This window comes from Zosterops lateralis (genome assembly GCF_965231275.1).
Source record: "Zosterops lateralis genome assembly, chromosome: 2".
Lineage (NCBI taxonomy): Eukaryota > Metazoa > Chordata > Aves > Passeriformes > Zosteropidae > Zosterops > Zosterops lateralis.
Genome location: NC_139763.1, coordinates 42,316,177 through 42,338,649, shown reverse-complemented (window position 1 = coordinate 42,338,649; position 22,473 = coordinate 42,316,177). Strand labels below are relative to the sequence as shown.

General features: G+C 39.2%; 1 protein-coding gene across 1 annotated transcript in view; it reads left to right on the top strand.

Annotated features, from left to right (window-relative positions):
- GPC6 (glypican 6) overlaps positions 1–22,473 on the top strand; it is a 728,411-nt gene that overhangs the window by 702,110 nt on the left and 3,828 nt on the right. The window contains exon 8 of the mRNA XM_083855634.1: positions 16,501–16,637. Coding sequence (XP_083711760.1) covers positions 16,501–16,637 — 137 coding nt within the window. The remainder of the gene's footprint in view (positions 1–16,500; positions 16,638–22,473) is intronic.

Sequence of the window (22,473 nt, the reverse complement as noted above, 5' to 3'; positions counted from 1 at the left end):
GTCTTAGAGAATACTGATTTTGTGTGTGTGTTTGCAGTTCAAACAATCAGAAATAATGTGAGAGCTGTGCGTGATCCATCCGTGTGGCAGCACTGAACTGAGCATACGTGTCACTGAGCCCTTGAATGTGGCAGGTAAGATGTATGGTTGTGCAAGAGAAGACAAAGCCTGCCAGGATAGCATTAGAGAGCTGTACAGAGCATAGGGTATCATAAATATGCAGTCTCATGTGCCTTGCCTGCTGGGAGCCATCTCTGGAATGAACTCTGCACCAAGCCATGGCAGGACATTGCAGTGGAGAAAGCACTTGGGGTGATTGAGCACAGTTCCAGGGAACATGCTAACAATTTAGCACCATGAACCACCTCAGGTCCCATGCTTGTGCCATTTCCTATTTTAATGAAGTAATGTAGATCTATCTTCAGTATCTACTGGTTAGTATTATTGATACTAGTGTTAAAAATGTATGCTTATACAAACATACTTACATTTATAACTTTTCAAATATAAGAGAAATATCAATTAGAGTGTGCTTGAAATTTTGTGCTTGAAATTATTTTATCCTGGTCTGTGTCCAGTTTCAATAGAAGGACTGTGGTGAGCAATTCTGCTCAGCCTTCCTGGAACTCAGCATGCCAACTCCCTTAGCAGACCATATAAAGCATCATGTTCAACAGCACTCCTGCCTAAGATGTGTGAGATCGGTGTAGTCATTGATGTAACCTGCATCTCATGGAGATTAGATAGTCTGTGGACAATGTGTACACCCCCTAAAAACAAGAGTCAGTGAGAATTAAGCACTTAATACAGGCTAAAATCTGTTCCTGGCTCCAGTAAAGCTAATCTAAATGAATATTATGATGCACTACTACTTTAATTTTCAGCAGCCTTCCTGTTGTGGGAGTGAGAGTGCTCTGGGGAAGCAAATCATCAGACATTGATTTAATATCAGTTTTGATTTAAGTTTTTTGCAACATAGTGGGTTATGCTGAGTCTCAGCCTGTGTACGTTGTTATTTGGATTCTGGATAAACAAAGCAGTGCTCATTAGAAAGACATTAATACTTTTGTTTTGACTTCTCAGGGCAGGAGGAAGGGGAAATATGCCTTACATTTGCTATAATTTTTAAAATTTTAAACACTGAAAATCATAGCTAATTTATGTGTGATATATTTCCATATTATCTCAAAATACACTTTTACTGCTGGTAGAGGAGCCATGCTTTCATATGGCTTTGCTGTTAATAGACAAGTTTTCTTTTTACAAGTGAACACACACATAATTTTTTGACTACGGTACTGCAAGCTTCCTGCAAACCTGAGTATTTGTGCCTCTCACAGTATCATTACTTTTCCATGATAAGCATCTCATCCACACATGTCAGGATGTCAGTATGAATTGTGAGTATTTTGCTTGATATGAGGAATTATCTCTTGGATTTTCTAGGATGCTTTAGTCCCCAAGTATGGATTACTACTAATTTTTTGAATAGTACTTTTTCTTTGCTGAAGTAAACACCTAGAAATCATCTGTCTGCTGAAAGAAAGTAGCTTAGCTTGTTGTCCCTAAGGACTTCAACTAGAGATATCTGCTCCCAGTATTGTATTGGGAAAATTCTGTTTGTGATGAAAATAACATTGCTCTGAGCTGTAATACAGGCTATCACTCATCATATTCAAACATGACCAACTCTTGGAATTTGGAGTCAAATTAATGCAAAATTAATTGCAGCATGCTCTGAATTTAGTCTGCACAGAATAATTTTGTTCTTCATTGTATAGGATTGCATGAATCCATTGTACATTCATCAAAAGGAATTTTTAGTTCTATTCCTAGAGTTATCAGGCATGTCTTTCTTTCTGTAATTGAATTTATTTACAGTTTGCCTTCTGGGCTCACTTAAGCTGGCCCTGTGCATTGTTTGACCCATTCCTATTATTATAACATCTTGTTTATCTTTTTTGGTAAGAATAATCTGTGGATTTTTCATAAATCTGTGCTATCCTTATGGGACATTGTTCAATCTGTTTTTTTCTGGGTTTTTTGTAATGTTTTCTACTTAATGTTTTCTACTTCCTTTTGAATTTCAGAGAAAAATAAAGATCCTAGCACAGATACCTGGCTGTTGTATGATTCAGAAGGAAAAATTAAATAATCTACAAACTGTCCCAAGAATCTGAATACAACCCAGGCAGCATCACTGAATCTAGCTTGTCAAGTCTTTAAAAAATATTAAAGTATAGAGCTTTCATTTAGCATTTTTTTTCTAGTGGAGATGTTTCTGAGAAAGTCATTTCAAAGTAGCAACTGTGACCAACACACTGTTTTGGAAAAGCGGTTAACAGAAATATCACCAAGATTACTCTGCTCTGAAATTCTTGTTCAACTACTTTTTTCATGATTACAGCATGATCATCCAATGGATTGATATGAAAAGAGACACTTAGAAAATGTATTTTGTGCGCTAAGGTTTGTGTTGCTCCTGAAAGAGTTTAAAAGTAGGATTTTCAGTGCCTGTAGCTTCCAGCCATATTCAAGGGCACCTTGATTTAACTGTAAGCAGTGCCCCAGTGTATAGTCATAGGGTTATCTCTGTTCTTTGGGGAGAAAATCAGGCTGCAAATGCACACATCTTTCATGGCAGAATATCTGTCTAGAGAGAGGAAAGCAGATATATGTATAAGGGTAAAAATCCCAAATATAGCCTCTAATAGGTGTGATAATTATTTTCAGGAAAAAGTGGTAAGATGCAGTTTAAATCCATGGGGCACATTGTTCCAATGAATGTGCAGTGTATTTATTAGGGTACTCAAAGGATTTATAGCTGCTCCAAAGATGTACATCTGCTCTATGACTACAGGCAACTTTAGTTTCTAGGGAAAGTTTCTTGAAACTTTTTTTAATATTCTTTAACCTCTTGCATGCTGACTTGACATACCAAAAAGTGAGTTTCCTCACACAGACTTCACAGGAAAAGGCTAAATGACGGTATCCATCTGCTGTGGATGCTCTGACTAAGGGTATACCTCTGGTTTGGCACCAGCTCCAGACTGTCAAGACTTAAGTACATACCTCCCAAAACTTTTGTAATTCCTGGTTTCTGGGAAAGGAAATCAGGGTATAAAGACTGGATGTAATTACAGTTTTTCCTGTAGTATCTGACTTAGATGATTTTGGCATGAAGTAGCACATAAGAATAGGGGACTATATGCCTATGTACACATATGGAATGATCTACTGGTCCTGAAAAATGGATATGCTTGGCAAAATAGCCCAAAAAAAGCCCATGTCTACATTGCACAGCCCTACATGCTTTGACCCAACAAATTTCCTGCCCTTTAGCTATGCTCACACTGTCAGGCTTATAGTGTGAGGTGCCAAGGAAGAGTTTCTTAAGGAACCTCCCATCTCTGCACGCCTGCAAGGGTTCACTCATGTTTCCCCTCAGGTGTTCACAGACCAAAGCTAGAGCTATCACAACCCTGGGAGCTGGTTACCAGACCACAACCTCCTGGTTTCCCCCACCATACAGGACAGACAGAGTCAACTGAGACAGCAGAAGAAAGAGATACTGTGCTGCACAAAGGAAGAAGAAAATGAGATAGAGATAAAATTGAAAAATAAAAGGGAAAAAAAAAAACCAGTAAAATAAAAAGTAATGAATTTTTCATTATATTCCAATGCAAATTATTACCACTGTGACAAAAAAAAAATTTGAACCTCAGCACCTCTTCCCATAGCTGCTGAATAACTTGTCTTCCTTATATGTGCTCATTTGTGGCTCAAGTTGTGAACCAGAGAGAATGAAACTGCTTGCTTGATATTTAGGGGAAGGTAGTCAACAACAGTTTGCTCTGCTGGCAAATGACCCATAGGTCAGGCCATTGCTCAGAAATATCACAGAAGGATGTTGCCGTTCAGAGTGCTGACTCAGGGAAAGCAGAAATGCCAAATGAATGAACAATCATCTTGGTATTTTGATTAGCATGAAAAGCTCAATTAGAATTCTGTACTTCTCCTGCTTCTTGTTCTTCCTTGTGGCAATCTTTTTACACAACAGCAAGATGTTAACAGTGCAGAATAAAAGGCATGCTAATAAGTATAATTTCCCTTTTTTTTTTTTTCCCTGAACACCGCATTTGCTTCATGTTCTTTATGTCATTGTACATAGCAATTAAATAAAGAAAAACTGGTGCTGGGCTGTTTCTTTCTACAGGGATTTTAAATTTTTCAAGCCACTCCTCTCTGAGCATTTGTACATTTGAGAGCAATTGTACATTTGCTCCCTTTCCTCCACAAACACCAGGCCCTCTCTAAGAACTGCTGTTCTTGTATGCAAAGATGTAGAGCAGTGAATAGTGGTGGAGCACTCTGTCTGAAACCTATTTTCATCTGTTTGTTTTCTTTTTTACCCCAGCAGTTATCTTATTCATTATAAAATATTTCTGTTCCTCTGTTGGGTTTTTTTTATCTTTTATTTCAAATTCCCTGTGTCTACTGTTATTGGCTTTGATGGACAGATGATATATGATAGCCTGAGACACATTTGACAGAATATGACTTTGGCCTGCATAAATTACTGCCAGGGAATTTTCAAGGAAGTACTGAAATAAATTTGCAGTGACTCAAAAATGTGTTATAAATTATAACATTTAATAATATAACGCTGCTGAATGATTTGATGCACAATTAAGTGAGTTTTTACTTCAGCTGAATCCTCATAATTTTTCCTTATACTTTAACTTCTCAAACTGCTCTGAGCCCCTTGGAGGAAAATATTTTAGAAGGGAAATTTTCCCTCTCCATTGCCATAAAACTTATTTCTTTTCTGTCAAGCTTGTGTCTCTACTCTCACAGGTAGTTCAGAGATGGCAGGGTTTGGTCTTTCCTCACATACTTGTACCAATTCCTACAGGGGGTAACTAGGATCCCTCTACATCATTCCACTACCTTCCTGATTCTTTTCTACTCCAAGTCACCAAATCTCAGCTTTTCAAATGACACTCTTGAAATACTCCAATTAAGAGGATAAGAAATGAAAGAGTTTGTGAAGCTCAGGATCCTTATGGGATCTTGAAAATATTCTTCAGGCAGTGGCCTATATTTTATGCATTCAGTATCAATGGTAGCTTTGACTCAGTGAGAGTAATCTCTTCTGTCTGCTGAAGAGCTCCTGACTGGAAAATAACTAAAATAGACAGAAAATGTGGATGTTTCTATTATTATCTTTAGCTCCTTTATGACACTACCCTTTGTGAGGCTGCATATTCTTTTTTTTCCATTTTGAGTTTTTTTTCTACACTGTCAAGAACTCTGGGGATATTTTCATAGACAAAACTGCAAATTTTCTAGATTCTTCACTCTCAATCTTCTGAAACTGCTTTTCTTAAAATCTGCATTCTCCACTTTTATTTTAAAACAAATCAAATTTTCCAGTTTTTGTGACTATTACTAAATCCCCTGAAACATGAATTTCAGGGCTTCTAGATTTTGGAGGCAAATAAACTGCAGGGCTCATTACTTTTATAATACCATTATTTTTATGATAGACTCCTGACCATGGGAGTACAACCTGTGATCACCAAATACCTGGTGTGGCTGAAAAGCATCAGCAGACAAAGGTGGGGTAGGCACTTTGAAAAAAAAAAAGCCAAACAAATAACTAGTGCACAGCTGCCTCCACAATGAGGGGGCTGGCACAGGAGCTGGGCTGCTTTTAAGCTCCTGCATGCAAGGAGCAAGCATCGATCTTCTGTCCAACTACTTGCTTCCATCAAGAGGGGTAACTGGCAGGAGGCTGCCTGCCAGCTACAGGCAGCTCTGCAGCTCAGAGGCTGTACCTGTTTGTTCTCAGAGACAGCTGTGAAGAGCAGGCAGGATTGCCCGGGCTTCGAGGGAAGAATGAGACAAAAATATTTTACTGTTCTTTGTGAGGTGACCCATTGCAAATTGATTGCTTTGAGTCTTGTAGCTTTTCTTTTACCACCCACCCTGCCCTAACAGCCCACAGCAGAAGATGCAGAACAGATGCATTCCCATATTCCATTTGTATTTGGAAATATCCCAGTGACAGTATCCTTGTCCTGGCAGAACCACGCATCCTGTCCTTCCCGTACAGCCTTGGTGATTCCAGGGTCTCTTGCATTAGTGCAAAGGGAAGGGGAAAGTGCAAACACAGAAAGAAGGTCAGTACCTCTGGAGAAAAATAAAGAAGTGGAAAAAAAAAAAAAAAAAAAAAAAAAAAAAAAAAAAAAAAAAAAGAGAGAGAGAGACAAAATCAAGTTTACAAATTTACATACACACCTTCTTCTTGACTCAGGGCCTCTTTCCATGGCAGCATCCAGAAGGTGGTCTGTCCCCCTCAGCAGTATGGTGGCATAGAGTTCCCAGATGCCAGCAGCATGCCTGTGGTGGCAGGGAGATGGATGGCAAGCTGCAAAGCCTGCCCAAGAGCCACAACAAATACTCAAGCTGTAACACCAAGCCTAGTTGCATCCTGTGCTTACCTGATTGCTTTAAATATAGTTTGAATTGTGCTATATTATCACTACTGTTAGGTAGATATGTTTGGGCAAGTGAGGAGACTTTTTGCCTGATGCAGTATTCAAGAAGGGAAAATAGAGTTTTCATTCTAAGGAAGGTACTAGAAATGTAGGGGAATGTTTTGCTTAACCAATGACTCTCTGATTTCCGGTAATTCACTTGGTATATGATTATTTTTCATCTATATGGGGTATTCCTTTCTTCTCTTCATTTTTCTATTTGGAATAAAAACTCTTTATGAGAGAGAGCTCATTCAAATTCACACAGTATGCCCCAAGTGCTGGAAACTGTGCTCATTCTTATCCATCAGTGTTTGCTCTTTAAATTGTCCAGATTAGATTTCACAAATCGTTTTGCAGTGTATTGAGTTTATGGCAGAGGTGAGCTGTGCACCTTGAATTCATACTGCTCACCAAGTCACAGGGCTCAGACTGAGGACTCCACATACACACATCTGCTTCTGAGAGAACCAAAGAAGAGGCCCATTTCCTGATTCAGGATTAGATTGAGCACCAATTTTGAAAGAATATCTAAATTCATGACTTTCCACCCAGCCATGGCAAAAAACAGGGAATCGATTAGTCGCATTAGATTTTTGCTGCTTTATGATAAAATCTTATGAGAACACCCCACTACTTTGCTATACTTCAATCTGGACTTAAATTTCACCCCTCTTTTAGAGTGATTCTTAAACACCTGCAGTAGCTGGACCCATGCCCAACCTCTACAACTCCTGTCTGCATCTGCCTGAGTCCCTGGCACCCTGAGGAAGCTGTGCACAGTGGTTCTGTGAGGATCCAGTAATTGGGGCACCTAACCCTATAGTGAAAGGACAAGAGAGTGCAGCTCCACCTCAGCTACCCTGCTTAGTGAGAAGGCAATGAAAGCCATTAGTATATTGACATAGCAGATTGACACTCTCTGACTCCGATTATTTTCCTGATAAGCATTTTCCCTGCAGAGCCTACTCACCCTGCCAGAAATGTCTTTTTATGTAACTTTGTGTCTCTGAAAACATTACCTTTTTCAGTATCAATATTTTGTGATTTTCACTTAGAACTTAGATGTTTTAACAATTTATATTTCCATGTGATTTAACACCAATTTGTTGATAACTTCTCATCTCCAAAACAACTCTGAAAACTAAATTGTCGCATCTTCCTTGAAGAGTCTGGAAAGAAAATCTGGCAAAAAAAAAACCCCAAAACTACACATCACTACAATGAACATATGCAATGTCACAGAGCCTCTATGACTTTTTTTTTTTTTTACTGACTGTATATATTCACCACAAATGCGGATTTGTATGTATTTGGATTGAAGTAATCCAGAAGGAAAACAACTAGGCCATTGAAACCAAGCTCCAGCTCCAGAAGAGAATGATTTGCAGCCAGAAGCATTAGTGGAGGGAAATCTAGCAGGCATTAATTTTGGATGGAATAAATTGCGATGTTAGAACAAGCAGGAGTTTGCGTGGTACAGCTGCAAGTTTGGGGTGTTCCCACAGAATATTTATAATGGGAACATTATTAATCTAGATTATGATGTGGAGAAGAGCACTCTACCGTTGTAATTTCTTGCTCTCTGCAACTGCTCTCCCTTGGGCTGAGTCTGTGGGACCTGGGGATCCCCTGGGATAAGAGGGCCTGAAAAGTTTGGCTTTGAATCATTGAGAGTCCACTGAGAACTTTTCCAGTTTGGAAAGCAAAGGAGCTATGTCAAGAAGTAACTACTAGAAGAAGTGAAGTTAAATGTAAGGCTACTTCAAGTATGAAGTACAATTATCCTTGCTCTGTTATGAAAGGACATATCCTGGCTCTTGCTGCCCTTTGAAACCATACACTTCTCATGCTCTTGGGAGGCTTCAGCTATTTTTCTGCTGTAAAACATGCAGGTCCTTTTAAATCCTTGAGTTTAAGAGAAGAAACAGGCAGTTCACTACGGGTACCAGATGAACATTTCCAGGACAAAGGAAAGTCTATGTAAGCTTGAAAGACTCTACTAGTAATTGTTTACGTTAGCTATTAACATTTTTTGCTTGGAGAGATGAAGGACTGTTCAGAAAGAATCAGTGCTTAACAGCTTAGCCTTGCCACAGAAAAGCCTCTGGCATTTTATCTTTAAGATTCCAACATATTTCTGTTGCTACTTTTATACTTATCTGCAATAAAAAGCTGATTCCTCCGAGTGCTTTGGATTTGCTTGAACCAGATTTATAGACCAGCTTTTTAGCACTGCTCCTAGCTAGGTATTGCAGGGAAGGGGGAAGCTGCTTCAGGTCATACAGATTTCCATTTCAAGGGCACTGATGTTTCTGTACCTTCTACCTTCTAAAAGCAAAGTTTTTATTTACTGGAGGTCAAAGTGTAGAGTTTAAATGGATACATTTATGGAAGGGAGGACATATTTATGGAAAGGACATTTTGGCCAGGTTGCTCCACCATTGGACAGACTTCAGCCCTTCGTCTCTCCCCAGCCAAAATGAATGTTGAATGTGGGAGGAGTTTTATGTCAGGCTCTACTTGCCTGTAAGCAAAAGGGCTGTGGAGGCTGCTGAAGGTAAGATCTCCAGGTGAGGGTAAAGCCACAGAAAGGGAGTAATGCCAAAGGCAGATCCTGCTTTGCTTGTACTCCTTTGGGGCACAAGGGTGTCAGCTCTGAGTAGTGGCTGTCTAGTCCCTACAGGAGGAATGGCACCTGCCCCTGGAGGCAGCAAACATGGGATGTGACACCAGCATTTCTGGGCCACAGATGGCAAGGATCCTTCTGCAAGGTCACGTCAGCCCTCATGCAGACCCACAAATTATTTTCCTGCAAAACATGCACTAGGCAACCTGGATTGTTTCAAAATGCCTGTTTCAGGTCAAAGCTCAATGAAACACAATTCAAGTAGGTCATCCAAGACAGCACCCTGGGAGGTCACATATAAATCACAAATTACAAGACTTTCCCAGATCACTACAGGTGTCTCAAATGGCACTCGAAACTTAAGTAAGCCAGTGTTGGGTTTCTGAGGACTGTGATGTGAATGTAGATACTTAAGTGTAGGAGTATTAGTGTGGAAGCTGAATGCACCCTAGCTCTTTGAACTTATATATGTGTTATTCTGAGAATTTAGGTAAGGTTAATAGCCATTCTTTACTGTTATTAAAGGCCTTAACTTTTTCTTGTCAAAGAGGTGATAGCTCTCAGAGACAATGACAGCAAAAAATTCTTTAATTTTACTTTAAAATACTCTGATGAGAAAAGTCTTGCTTTGTAAAGTCACTTGGCTCATTTTTTTTTTATTTCACAAACTACCCAGGTACTCATTTGTACTTTATAACTGGGATTCTGCATTAGTTCCTGATTAGAAGAGCTGTCATCTGCTTTTCTGCAGATTCAGAAACATGAGCAGGCAGTTACTGGTAAAGCTCCAGACCATTTAAAATCACAAAGCCAGGGAAAAAAAATAAATAAAAAAAAAAGGTGGAAAACCAAAAAGCATTTGTTGAGCAAGACCTGGGTGAAATTCTCAGAACTTCTCTGCCCTGAGAAAGTATCAATAACCATAAAATTTCACAGCCCCCTTTTTAGAACCGCAGCCTTAATGTTTTGTAGGGAAAATAAAGCTTTGGTTAACCTTGGCACTGGCAGACCTCATTAAAATAACAGCCTGTCACTTTCGAGTTTAAAATAACAGGGTTGTCAGTTTTATATTCAGCAGCACAATCTACGGTCTTGTTCTCTGGGAAACACAGCGGGTGTGCTGAGGGGGGCTGGCAGCAGAGTAAAGACTGAGCAACACTGCCATCTCGAGGGGCCCCCAAATCCAGGGAGCTCCTGGCAGCTGGGGCAACACCATGCTCAAATGGCACACACTTCACTTTTTAAACAGCTGAAAATAATCCGCCGGCAAGGGCATGGTGCTTTGGCAACTGCTTGGCATTTAAATTTATTTTGTGAGAAAGTGTGGAAATGTAAAATGTATGGGAAGAAAAATTTCCATGTAGAGCAGATAAAGTTGTGCCTCATTTGTTTTATAATCAAAGCAAGTCACCCTCACTGAGGTACCTAGAGTGCATTGAAATTTTGGGCACCTAATGAGCCATTCTAAACAAAAATGTGTGCCTAAGCTCCCTACATCTAATCAGTGGAGAAATGAAGGTGCCTTTAAAGAAACTTCTAAGAGAGAACCTCTTAAGCTAAATAACTGGATGAGACAGTTCAGTCACTTATTCATAAATGCCTAGTGCCTCCGAGATATCTATATGAAGATAAGAGAAGTAACAAACGACACACAGGAGACACATCTTTCTTAGGGGACAGCCCCTAAAACTTAGTTAACTGCTTTTCATTAAGCCCATTTTACAAGGAAAACTGTGTGTCAATTAAAATACCCAGCTGTCCTATACTAAGCTGTTTGTGACATGATTCTTGCTCTGTGACACACACGTGTAGCAGACATATAAACATAACAACTTAGTTAGAAACAGTATATAATATGTGCTTGCTAACCTAGTCCTTTTAAACAAATTGTTGGTTGTTAGTCTTAGAATGCTTTCAGATGAAATCCCTAATGGACATAAATCGATGTATGAAAGTCTGGCGCAGTTTTCTGCTGGTACGGCAGAACACAAATCAGATGGTGGTGAACTGTTTGTTCCTCCTATCTGGCCATGCCCATGATGAAGGGCATGCCTCTCACAATTCCACATGCAGCTCAGGTACTCAAGGATCATATCCACAAATCCATTATCCAGCTGCCCACCATTATACAAGGACTAAATTATTTTTAATAAAGACTACAAGGGTGCTGAGTGCATGGCTGTGTGTCTTAGACACTTCTAGGGCAAAGCAAGCAGCAGGCAAACAAAAAACCTGCCTGGTTTTTCACTGGAAAATAATGTAGAATGATGAAGTGGCATTAGTTAAATGTTGCTTGTGAATGAAAGGGCAAAGGAAAGGAGTCTGTGACTAAAGAAACCACACAGATACGAACATGACTCGTGATGGCTGTTCTCATGTCCGTTCTCTGAGGCAAAATGTCAGACCTCTTTCCACTCGCTGTCTTTAGCTGTTCTGTCAGTGCAACACACTGGCAGGATACACTTTACATACACGGCCTGAAGTCCCTGAAATTACAGCACCCCATCACAAGCAGCCACTTGAAACATCTGCCAAATGTCTTTGCTGCCACATACAACCCACAGTACAGCATCTGGGGTTGCACCCTGGTACCCCAGAGAAGCCACTTCCAGTGAACAGCCAGAAACATTTGTACATTTTTCCAGGTCATAAAGAATTAATTCTCAATGGACTCTGCATCAAGACATCTCTGAGCATCCACAAGGAGAAGGTGTTGACAAAAAGGCAAGCTGAATATTCTGCTTTCACTTCAAAAGCAAAAAGTTTCCAAATTGCAGAACAAACAAGAAAAAAATGAAATTCAAAAACATCAGGTAGAAGAAAGAGAGGTTAATGGGAAACATTTCTTCTTAGCATAAATATTCCATATTATTTGATTTCATTTATTGCATTGAACCTATGTCAGTTTTGTGCTGTTTCACCATCTTTGAACACAATTTTAGCATATTCTGATAGTCTTTTATCTTTGAAAGTAGGAATTATAGGTGGGGATGATAAATCTGGAAGCAATATGAAATGGTCTTGAGAGGATTTGGCAGAGCAGGATGAAAAGAAAAAAAAAGCAATTTACTAAAAAATTACTCATTTAAAAAAAACTGTTTAGGGACTCCACATTTAAAATTTGCTTTTTGTCCCCAATTGCTTCTGAGCCCAGTTTATAACACTGTCAAAGAAGCATTCTTCCATAGGAAATTAAGCCAAAGTGATTCCATTGGCAATTGTCTACCTGCTCCACGAGCAAGGGTCTGTCTGCAGTCTTTCATGCCTTATGAAACTGGTATTCAGCACACTTTTATTTTTACATAGTATATTCAAAACTTACTTTGAATTCTCATTGTATCCAAATGTCCTGAAATAAAGCAAGGAATTCTAGGGTCTGATTCTTACTTAAGTGATGGGCTTGCTTTAACTCGCTTCAAGACTTTGGCATGCAAGGTGAATTAAGACAGAAACGTGGGTCAGCTTTATTTATTTATCTTATAACTGAGCCTGTGCTGGTAGGCCTGGAACTGAGCTCAGGGTTACCCTTCCAAGTTCTGCTGAGGAATTGCATGACATATGTGACTGACTTGGTTGCAAGAGAAGCCAGTGGCAAAAATACAAAATTTCCCAATGTAGGGTGTGTAGCTATACCATTCCTATAACTCTGGATATGAGTTTCTCTTTGCAAATTATGCAAATATTTAACTTTTCTCACTTACACAGTAATGCCTTTCTTCTGTTAGCAGTTATAGATCAAGAAAAGGCTATATTAATATCCATTTTTTAATGCCCCTGATAGATTAGAAATTTAACTCTTTGCATGGTTCTTGCTGTGTCTTTTTTTCTTAGGAGAAAGTATTTTGATTCAGAACAAGTTTCATACCTTCAAAGTAGCTGAAAAAAGGGTGTTTCAATATAATATCAAGGCCATGTCAGGACGACAACTAGGGAAAATCAGGCTAGCTACAGCCAAAGATATCCAGCCATCTTAATCCCTATAAATCTCTGCTACAGCAAGTGGAAGGCAAATATGTAAAATATCAAAACTGCATATGTCTCATATTTAAATGTTTCCACAGAAGCCTAACCAAGCTTGAAAGTTAATCTTTAATTCAAAGAATAGGAAATACCAAGGAATCATTTACAAGGCCACAGGTCACTAGGGAATACAGTAGTCTGACTTCATAAATCACAAGCAAGCAATGTAACTGAGTCCTTAGTGGGTTTTGTCTCACTTCAAGGGTGTGTACATCTGTTACAGAGTTTTTAAATGCTGGTGGCAATTAAAGCAATGTACAGAGGAACACGTGTAACCATGGGGACAAATAAGAGAATTTCTGTGGTCATGCTTGACAAGATGCCAGAACAGAAGCCTCTGAAATCCACAAGCAAAAGTTTAACATGTCATGGCAGGCATTATATCTCCTAATTCTATTCTACATTTAAAGTTACATTAAAAGTACTCCAAAGTCATTGCCTGCCCAAACATTCATATCACAAAAGTGGCCATCAGGCTACTCCCTAAAAGAGGAGGTGAATCAATCAGTGCTCAGAATTCCTTTAGCAAAGCCATCATCAGACGCCACACTGCACTTCCAGAAAGTTTCAGGATGAGGTTCGAGGAACCAGTTAGACAGACATGTAAACTCCAGTGCTAAAAACTGAGGGTTAACAAAGCTCTGGTCAGACAGCAGGAAAGGGCAAGACTTCAGAGACTGAGTCCACACAAGTTGTATAAAGCTCCATGGTGAAATAATGCAATAGGAAGGTGTGAGGTGGGAGATAGCTGTGAAGGGAAATACCTGAAGAACATGAAAAATTTATAATGCACCTGAATCAAAGGCATCTCGAGTAAATGGTAACCTTTCCCTAAACTGTAGTCATTTTTACTATTGCTGCCTTTTGTGAGTCATGCAAATGTCTGCTTCCCCCAGGGCTCTAAAATGGGAATAACACCTCAGGAGGATGCCTCTGAGATTTAATTAGTTGCCATTTACCAACGACCCTTAGTAAAATAAAGCCATCTTACTTTATCAGATGTACTTCCCTGACACAAATTTTTAAAAAGATTCTTTTTAAAATAAATTTTATTTCAATAAATTAGTTAAATAAATAAATAAATAAATAATCTTATTTAAATAAATTAGGAAATTTAATGATTTGTTATCTAATGTAGAGAATGCAGACACCATTTAATATCTTCAGAAGAGACTGGGGAATGGGAGTCCCCATTTTTATTTTCAGGGAGTATCTGGAGAGCACGTGCAGCATGCGAGCTGTGAGAATCTCTCTCCATTCTTTTACTGGCTTCTATAAAAATAAAAGGCTTGTACTCCAAATTACAGCCCTTAGAAAGACTGAGGGGAAAATCCCTTTCCAATAGGTGTTGAATCACTTGTTGAAAACAGAAGTCTGCAAGTCCTAGAGCACCAGCTCTAATTTGAATATGGGCAAAATCTGAATGTAACTCTAAGTATCTGAGTTCTGAATAGCTTTACATAACTTCCAGCAAGCAATGAAGGTATTGCTCTGAAAGCTTATTACTCACCACCAATATCAATCAGATTACGTGTGTAAATAGTTATCCAGGCACAAGCAATAATAAGAAAATCTATTCCTTTGACTTTCATGTTCACCAAACTTACATTACTGGGTCCTCCACCATATAATCTCTCTTCCTTACACTTTCTAGAGAACTTCTCTATTCTCACTGTGTCCTAGGAGGAATTTACACACTATGAACAAAGGGCAGTTTAACTGAGTAACTTGTGCTGGTTAGCTGTAGGAGAGGTCTCTCTCCCAGTAGAGACCTTGGGGTTTTTACTCTCAGCATGGGCAGAAAGGGAAGAAGAGGGATTGCTGTCTCCCCAGAAACCCTGGTCCCATGGACCAAAGACATGAGAAAGGGCAGGCATCCTGAGACTATCTCCACTTCTGCCAAAGCCTTGCTCACAGCCTGTAAACTGGATTTTATTTTTTGGTTTGACAGGGCTCCCCTATTGAGACTTTAAAGGCTTGCAAATGCCACTAGTATCTCATGTGAAAACAAAGCAGCTAGAGCTTGGCAAAGGGTGTGGAGGAGATTTATAAGGTGTCTATCATGGCAAGAAACACTGTCAACAACACATACAGAAAAATACTGCCCTACTTATTTCTTGTGGATGAAAATTCAAACAGTGCTTCTGAAATAACAACCTCAGCTATTTCTCTCTCCTGGCTTATAAAGTGACATTCCACAGAGTTTAAGCATGGCAAAGCTGTATAGGCCATTTGCGAGGAGAGCTATCACATCCTGAGAAAAAAAGATAAAAGAGATAAATAGCTGAGTACAATATTGTACCTCAACAACCTAAAAGACAATCTCAAAACTGAATGGAGGAATGGAGAGCTTTTATTTCTTGGTTTTTTAAAGAACAAAGCTTAGCGATTTCCTTTAAAAGCTATTCAACAAGCTCCCCTAAATCCTATTACAACTTAATGTGAAATGCATCTGTTTCCATAAGAACAACAGTGGCAGCATTCATCCTTTGTAGTCTGTCCTTTGTTGTCTTTCTATCTATTCTTGTAGATTTCTCCACTCTAGTCTACCATACACAAAACAAGAACTGATAAAACTTTAGTTGGAGCATTTATTTATTAGTTGATGCTGTAATATCAGTTTGTTCCTGTTTGCCACCTGATTTATGCCAAATTAAATTATTGTTCAAAGAATTTATAAGGTAAAGAAACTGTTTCAATACTGTCCCAACATTTCTTGCATGTGGATTCTGTATTCAGCTACAGATATTTATCTACACATAATAACAAAAATGAATGTAGTCTCTGCATGACTTCTCACTGTAACTGAGATCCAAATGTACTGCAGTGTATTCAGCCCCTGTATCTCAAATCAGTTCAACATCAGCTCAGCACTGCACCATTTTTTTTAGAACCTGTACAAGTAGCTGTCTACATAATATTTTTCTAAGACACGACCAAGCTGGCAGGTTTATCTGACGTACACTGTTTAACTGAATTCACATTCCGCAGACTGTGAGGCATATTAATTCTTGAAAAGGTGTATATTTAGAAAACCTTAGACAAATCGAGACTAGGAAGCACAAGATGCAACATGCTTTTATTAATGTCTTGCCCATGGAAAAAGGTGACTTTGATTGTTTGTATGTTCTAAACTCAAATGCTGGGTGTCTTGCTTTTAAACACAGGAAATTAAGTTTTAGCACCTTTAAGCTTTTTTATGCTTCACCATCATCACCATTACAAATTTAAACAATGTATTGTTTAACATTATAATTAGTATGGCTGATGTTTTGTAATCTGATTTCCCTCTCCTTGTCTCTTAATCAGGTAACAGACATTAAAGAAAAGTTAAAGCTCTCTAAAAAGTTCTGGTCAACACTGCCCTATACAATCTGCAAGGACGAGCGGGTGACAGCCGGTCCGTCAGTCGAGGAGGACTGCTGGAATGGCCACACCAAGGCGAGGTGAGGTGGACCCCTCTCCACCCTACCCTGTCCAAAACCCCATCTGGCCTGAAGCAATCATGAAACTGAGGGTATTTCACAAAACTCGTTCTGAGGGTGAAACAGAAATTGGAGAACAAGTCATTGTCCACATGCAGCTTGTAGCCAAGATTACTTATTGTCAAAGTGCCATTAAAGGCAGAGTGTGAGTCAGAGTAAATGTGCACAGAGTGTCAGCATGTGAAGGCAGAAAATGTGCATTGGTTCAGCTCCAGAAGGATAATTTATACTGAGATTTGAAAGAGCTCTTTAGGTCCATTTAGCATCCCAGTGTTAGGACTGACAGCTTGTGAAGCAATTGCACTCTCGGGATATCATACTGGGATGAAACAGAAATTGGAATTTCAACTCTGCTTGCTATTGGCTGGCAAAGCTTAAAGCTATTTACTAAGGGGGGGCAAAAAATGAAAAATAACTACCAGAGAATAAATATAGCACTCCTACTTATCTTGTGTAGAAGATCTGACCTTATGTTACTTCTTCAGAGATAATTGTGGTCATCTGCCCTTGTTTGTGATGAGTTTTCTGTGAGTTTTAATTTTGAAGTTTACTTGGCCCAGGCTGTGGCAGAGCAGGAGCCAGCAGATGAGCAGGTGTCTCCAAAAGTCCCAGTGTGGATTCATCAGCTGACAGAGGAGAAGATCTGATTATCCCTGCTGAGAGGGGGAGAAACTGGCTCAAGGACCATGCCAGGGGCTTGGTTTCAGGTGCACAGCAGTATCCTGTGCTTTTGGGTACACATGAGGAGTGGAGAGCTTTGAGTGTCTGGTGACAGCTGAATCTCAAGAGAAGTGACAATTTCTGGCACTCAGGAACTAGAATTTTTATTTTTCTTTTACCTGAGGATATATATGAAGACAGAATATAAAAATGAGCCAAAAAGAAAAAACAACCAACCAATCAAACAAACAAACCATTGAAAAAAATAAGTGAGACAAGCAGTAAAATATAAAATCAGTGAAAATAAGACAATGTAGGAAAAAAACCTTAGAAATGTGCTTAGTCTCATTTTACATGGATGTATGGATGGACAGATGCATATGTGGATTGCACCCACCCCAACATCTCATCATCTGATCATTTTGATAAGGAGCACACCATTTTTTCCTAGCCTTACTACATACCTTTCAAAGGAATTCATTTTACAACAAGAGGAGGAGGATGTTTGGGATACTGCTAGCCCCTTGAATCCACTTTTGAATGCATGTGAACAAATCTGTCCAAAAGCACGAGCCACGGCTTTGTTGCTAAGTCCCAGATCCAGAGAAAGCCCTGGGGATTCAGAGAAATACTAGGAGGAGCATCTGGCTATTACAGGATTTATAATAAAAGAACAGTGTGAAGAGAGAAATAAAAATGTGTGGTTTCTCTTTCTCTATTTTATCCTTTCTTGTTATTGAGCTTTAAAAGACATGAACCCAGCCCAGTGCACTGCCAGTAGTTAAACAGAGTTTCAAGGCATCCCAGGTAAATGCCATGAGCCACATCAGGATGCATGCATCAGTTAAAGATATATATGTTACTCTTTCTACAAAAGAGCAGTCAAATCCCTTAATATCTATCTATTCCTCCTGGTTTCCATGACCAACACTAGTGTGTGCACCACATCTGGCAAATACTTGGCATCTCTCTTCTGCTCTTGCACTGAAGGGTTTGGCACAGCTTCCACATTTGTTGGGAGTTAAGGAGGTACATTTTATGCACACAGTTTTTCACCCTTCTTTTGCAGAATTTATCTTATGAGAAGCCTGGGTTTTTTCCTGATGCCTTCTGAGATTAATGTTCTGAAGAGAGAAGAGCAGTCCTCTGTTAATAATCTCCTTGGTAATTGAACACAGACATTTCACTGCACGTAGAGTGGCAGCTTCAAAATATCACCTGAAGATACGATTTCAGCAGGTCCAGCCACTGCTCCTCTGCCCACTTTCTGTTTAATATCCATTCACAAAGGAAATATGTCATCATAGTCTTAGTAACAGAATTCAATAAATGCTTCAGGTGGAGGCAATAGTAATAAATCAGAGAAACACCACAGAATGCCACAGCTGTATATGAAATAGTATTAAAAACAATATTGAAAATAACTAGCTCTAAATGCAAAATTGCCTCTTGGCTGCTGGACAAAGACTTTTACTGCAGCATTAAAAAAATAAAGGTTTCCATGATCAGACTGATTAGTATCTGATATCAAATACTAGCTCACAAGAACAAGCATAGCAAAATCTGGCCTGTGTTCATATATAGATATAGATATAGATATAGATATAGATATCTGTGTTCACTGTGTCAGCTGTCATAAGCACCTCCTGTGCTATATGAGGAGCTGCATGTTGAATTCCAGAGAATATGACAAAAACCTGTGATAGAAAATAAAGGGAAATTTAGCCACCTCCTGTTTTCCTAGACATTAATACTGTAAGTAAGAAGACAACATGCTGTTGGCTACCGTTGAGAAAAGAAATTATTGCTGGGGTTTTTATCACATCCTGTTTTGAAATAAAGAATTAGAAACTTCAAATTGCCAGATAGACATTATGCCTTATGTTTCACTTTACACATCACCTTTTGATGCTGCTTTTACAGGGGAAAAGAGTTACAAACCTGAGATCACAGAGAATGAGCTTGGCTTTCTCCTGAGAGAGGCATTACACCAAGGTCATTTGTGGTTATTACACTCCCTAAATATCACTTTGCTGCCATGATTAATTTACAGTGACACCAGGTCACCAGCTGAAGGTCACCAATTCACAAGTAATCATGGGGTAACAGAGTCATCCATTTGGTGTTCTGGAAGGGTGCACTTGGCCCTCTGCTGATCCTGTATGAAGAACGGTTTTAATCAGGTCACATCACATAGAAACCAAGTGCTGAGGAAATGAGAAAATATTTATTAGATGGATGAATGTCTTTTTTTGAAAAATCCATATTAAAGGTAATAATAATAGCTACTTCAGACAAAGTGCCTTTTAGAGAGATGCCCAGCAGGATCTCTCCATCATATTTGTATTCACGAAAGAAAATGAATGTAATTTTATGTTTAAAGAATTAACATCTTCTGCCAGATGTGCAGAGACAGATTTCTGGAAGCTATTTAGAATCTAAAAAACAACATTAAGATCAAACTTTGAAAATTTACCTCCCTCCCTACATGCAATTAAATTCTTAACAATCGCTGATGGCATCTACACTAACAGGTATTCTTCAGGAGTTAAGAAATTTTCCCAAGAATGACAGAAAATCAGGCTTTCGGACTTAAACCAAGTCCAAAGTATTAGTTCTTGAATATATGACTTTTACTGAAGTAAGAACAGCAACCAAATCTGGATTCCTCTGATGTTCAGGAGAATAACCTTGAACCGCTCCAACCAATTCAGCCAGCTCATTCCAACCAAAGCATCTGAGAGATTGTGTTCATGCTCACCAGGGCTATAGATTTATTAATATGTCTTAGCTCTGAAAATCTATAATCCATGGAATAAATGAGACCTGCATTCCTTTCCACAAGGAACCTCTCACTCCTCCAAACAGAAGAAGAAATAGAATGATATATGAGGCAAAAAAATAAAACAACACAAAAACATAGAGAAAGGTAATGAATTAAAGGAAAAATTAACACTGTAATTTTCAGTATCTAGCTCAAAACTACAAGGTATGTCACCAAAGCAAACACAGGATAGATTCTCAGCTGTCCTGACAGTATCTTCTTCTCCTGCCTCACATGTGGGATCCAGATCAGTTTTTGCCCTGAGAAAACTACTCACTGCTGTCCAGCAAAGCTTGCAGTGACAATGATTTGAGTGTCCTTTAGCTGGAGGTAGGCACAGAAAACCATTTAGCACCACTGCTGAGGGTGGGAATAAACCATTTCTCAGTAAGTGTGAAAAGTGCCTATTCTTAATTGATGGCTCTAGTTTATTTTTGGATCTTCCAACAAACTGGCAGTGAGGCATTTTCTCCCTCTCCTCGTGTCTCCTCAAGCTTTTCTCTAAGATGGAGGAAAAAAAAAACAAACGGAAAATATCCTATGGGGATTACCTCCTGAGCAAACAGAATCAGATGAGGTGTTCTAGTTAGCCAAAGAAGCCAATTTTCCACTGCACTTATCTTTCTGGACCAGATGTGATTGTCTAAACCCAGCCCAGCCTGAGTAAGCCTGCACTGTGTTTTGTACTCTATTGCCTACAATTCTGTGCACCTGGAATAACTCCAGGACTGCCTAGGTGGCATGCCCCAGTTATACTGTAAGCAGCTGCTGTGCCAGCAAAAATGTGGAGAATGTTGTCCTTTAAGAGAGATCCTTTTTAAAAATCAGAAGATTCCTCCTTTTGTTTTGGGTTTGTTTTTTTTTTAAATCTGTGGGTGGTGTCAACTCTACAGGCTTTATATATATGACCTGAAAGATTCATCCATCATTTTTAGACTTGAAAAGGAAGTAGACACCGTGGAACATTAATGGATAATTAAAAAAAAAAAAAAAAAAAAAAAAAAAAAAAAAAAAAAAAAGAAGTGAGGGGGAAAAGAGAAGTGGTTTTAAATAGGCTTTGTGGTACTTGGCTATTATGTGCCAAAAGACATCTTTGCTGTGTCTGCTGAGACAAGCAAGAACTGTGGAAAGACTAAGAGGAACAGAAAGCATTAATATTTTAGAAAACAACATAAATTACACTAAAATCCTGACATAGCTGAACAAGGAACAAGCACCAGAAACAAACAATATTGTTCAGCTTCTCTATACTCAGAGGGCTAAGAAAGCTTGCTTCTCTTTTTTTTTTTCTCTTTGCTAGGAGGATGCAAAGAACAGACACTGATTCAGGTTGGCATTTCTCTTCATTTATAATGGACGTACAGTTCTTGTAATGACCAGGCCTACAAATAGATCATTAAGGGGAGCAGAAGCAGTAGCAAAGCTTAAAATTCACGAGGGTGTCTCAACTTATGGAACTGCAGCAAAAGCAGCTGTGTTCAGCAACTTTGCCCGGCCAGCAACAAATCTTCTGTCAAGTCATGGTCCCAGGACATGACTTCCTATTCAGTGTGACTTAACCCTACCCACACACATCAAGATGCTTTTGTCAGAACAGGTGGCAGGCTGCCTCTCCAAGGCTGTCACTCATGGAACACCTTGGGCTGCATGTACTCATATCTGCATCAGTCCTTTAAAGAAAGGAAAACTATCCAAAGATATTTCATTCAATACAAACTTTTCTGATTTCTTCCCCTCCTCCCTCCCAAAGAAGCAGGTGAACTAGTTCAAAAATGAGGGCAGAATCCAGCTACGCATTCAAATATGTACATTCAGGTACTTAAATATGGGGTGAGACAATAAGCAGTGTGCTGCCCATGTAGTTGTAGTATCATTGGAGACTCTCTAGGCCACCTGGGATGAGTGTGACACAGGACAGTGCCTCCCCTCTGGACCAGAGCCTGGGCTAAAACTCCTTGAGCATTTTTAAAAGCATCAATGTTAAGGTACCTGAAAAGAGCCCCAATATCCTGTCAGTCTACTCAAAGAGGCAGTTTTCAACTGCCTGAACACACTTACCTACTGCTATGTAAGATGGTCTAAGTAGTCAAGACACCTTAATGGAACTGGGAAATTAGATCCTTGAATATCTATGGGATATTTAAACCCTATTGGAGTGGCAGCATGAAGCCAAACAGCCTACAACCCTGTGGCTAAAGAGGCATTCAAGACCCAATTCAGCTGCCTAAAGAAAGACATGCACTATAACTTTCGATGGCCCAGATGTCCAGGACCTCCCTCTCAAGCCTATCTCAAGCAGATATGATTCAGAAA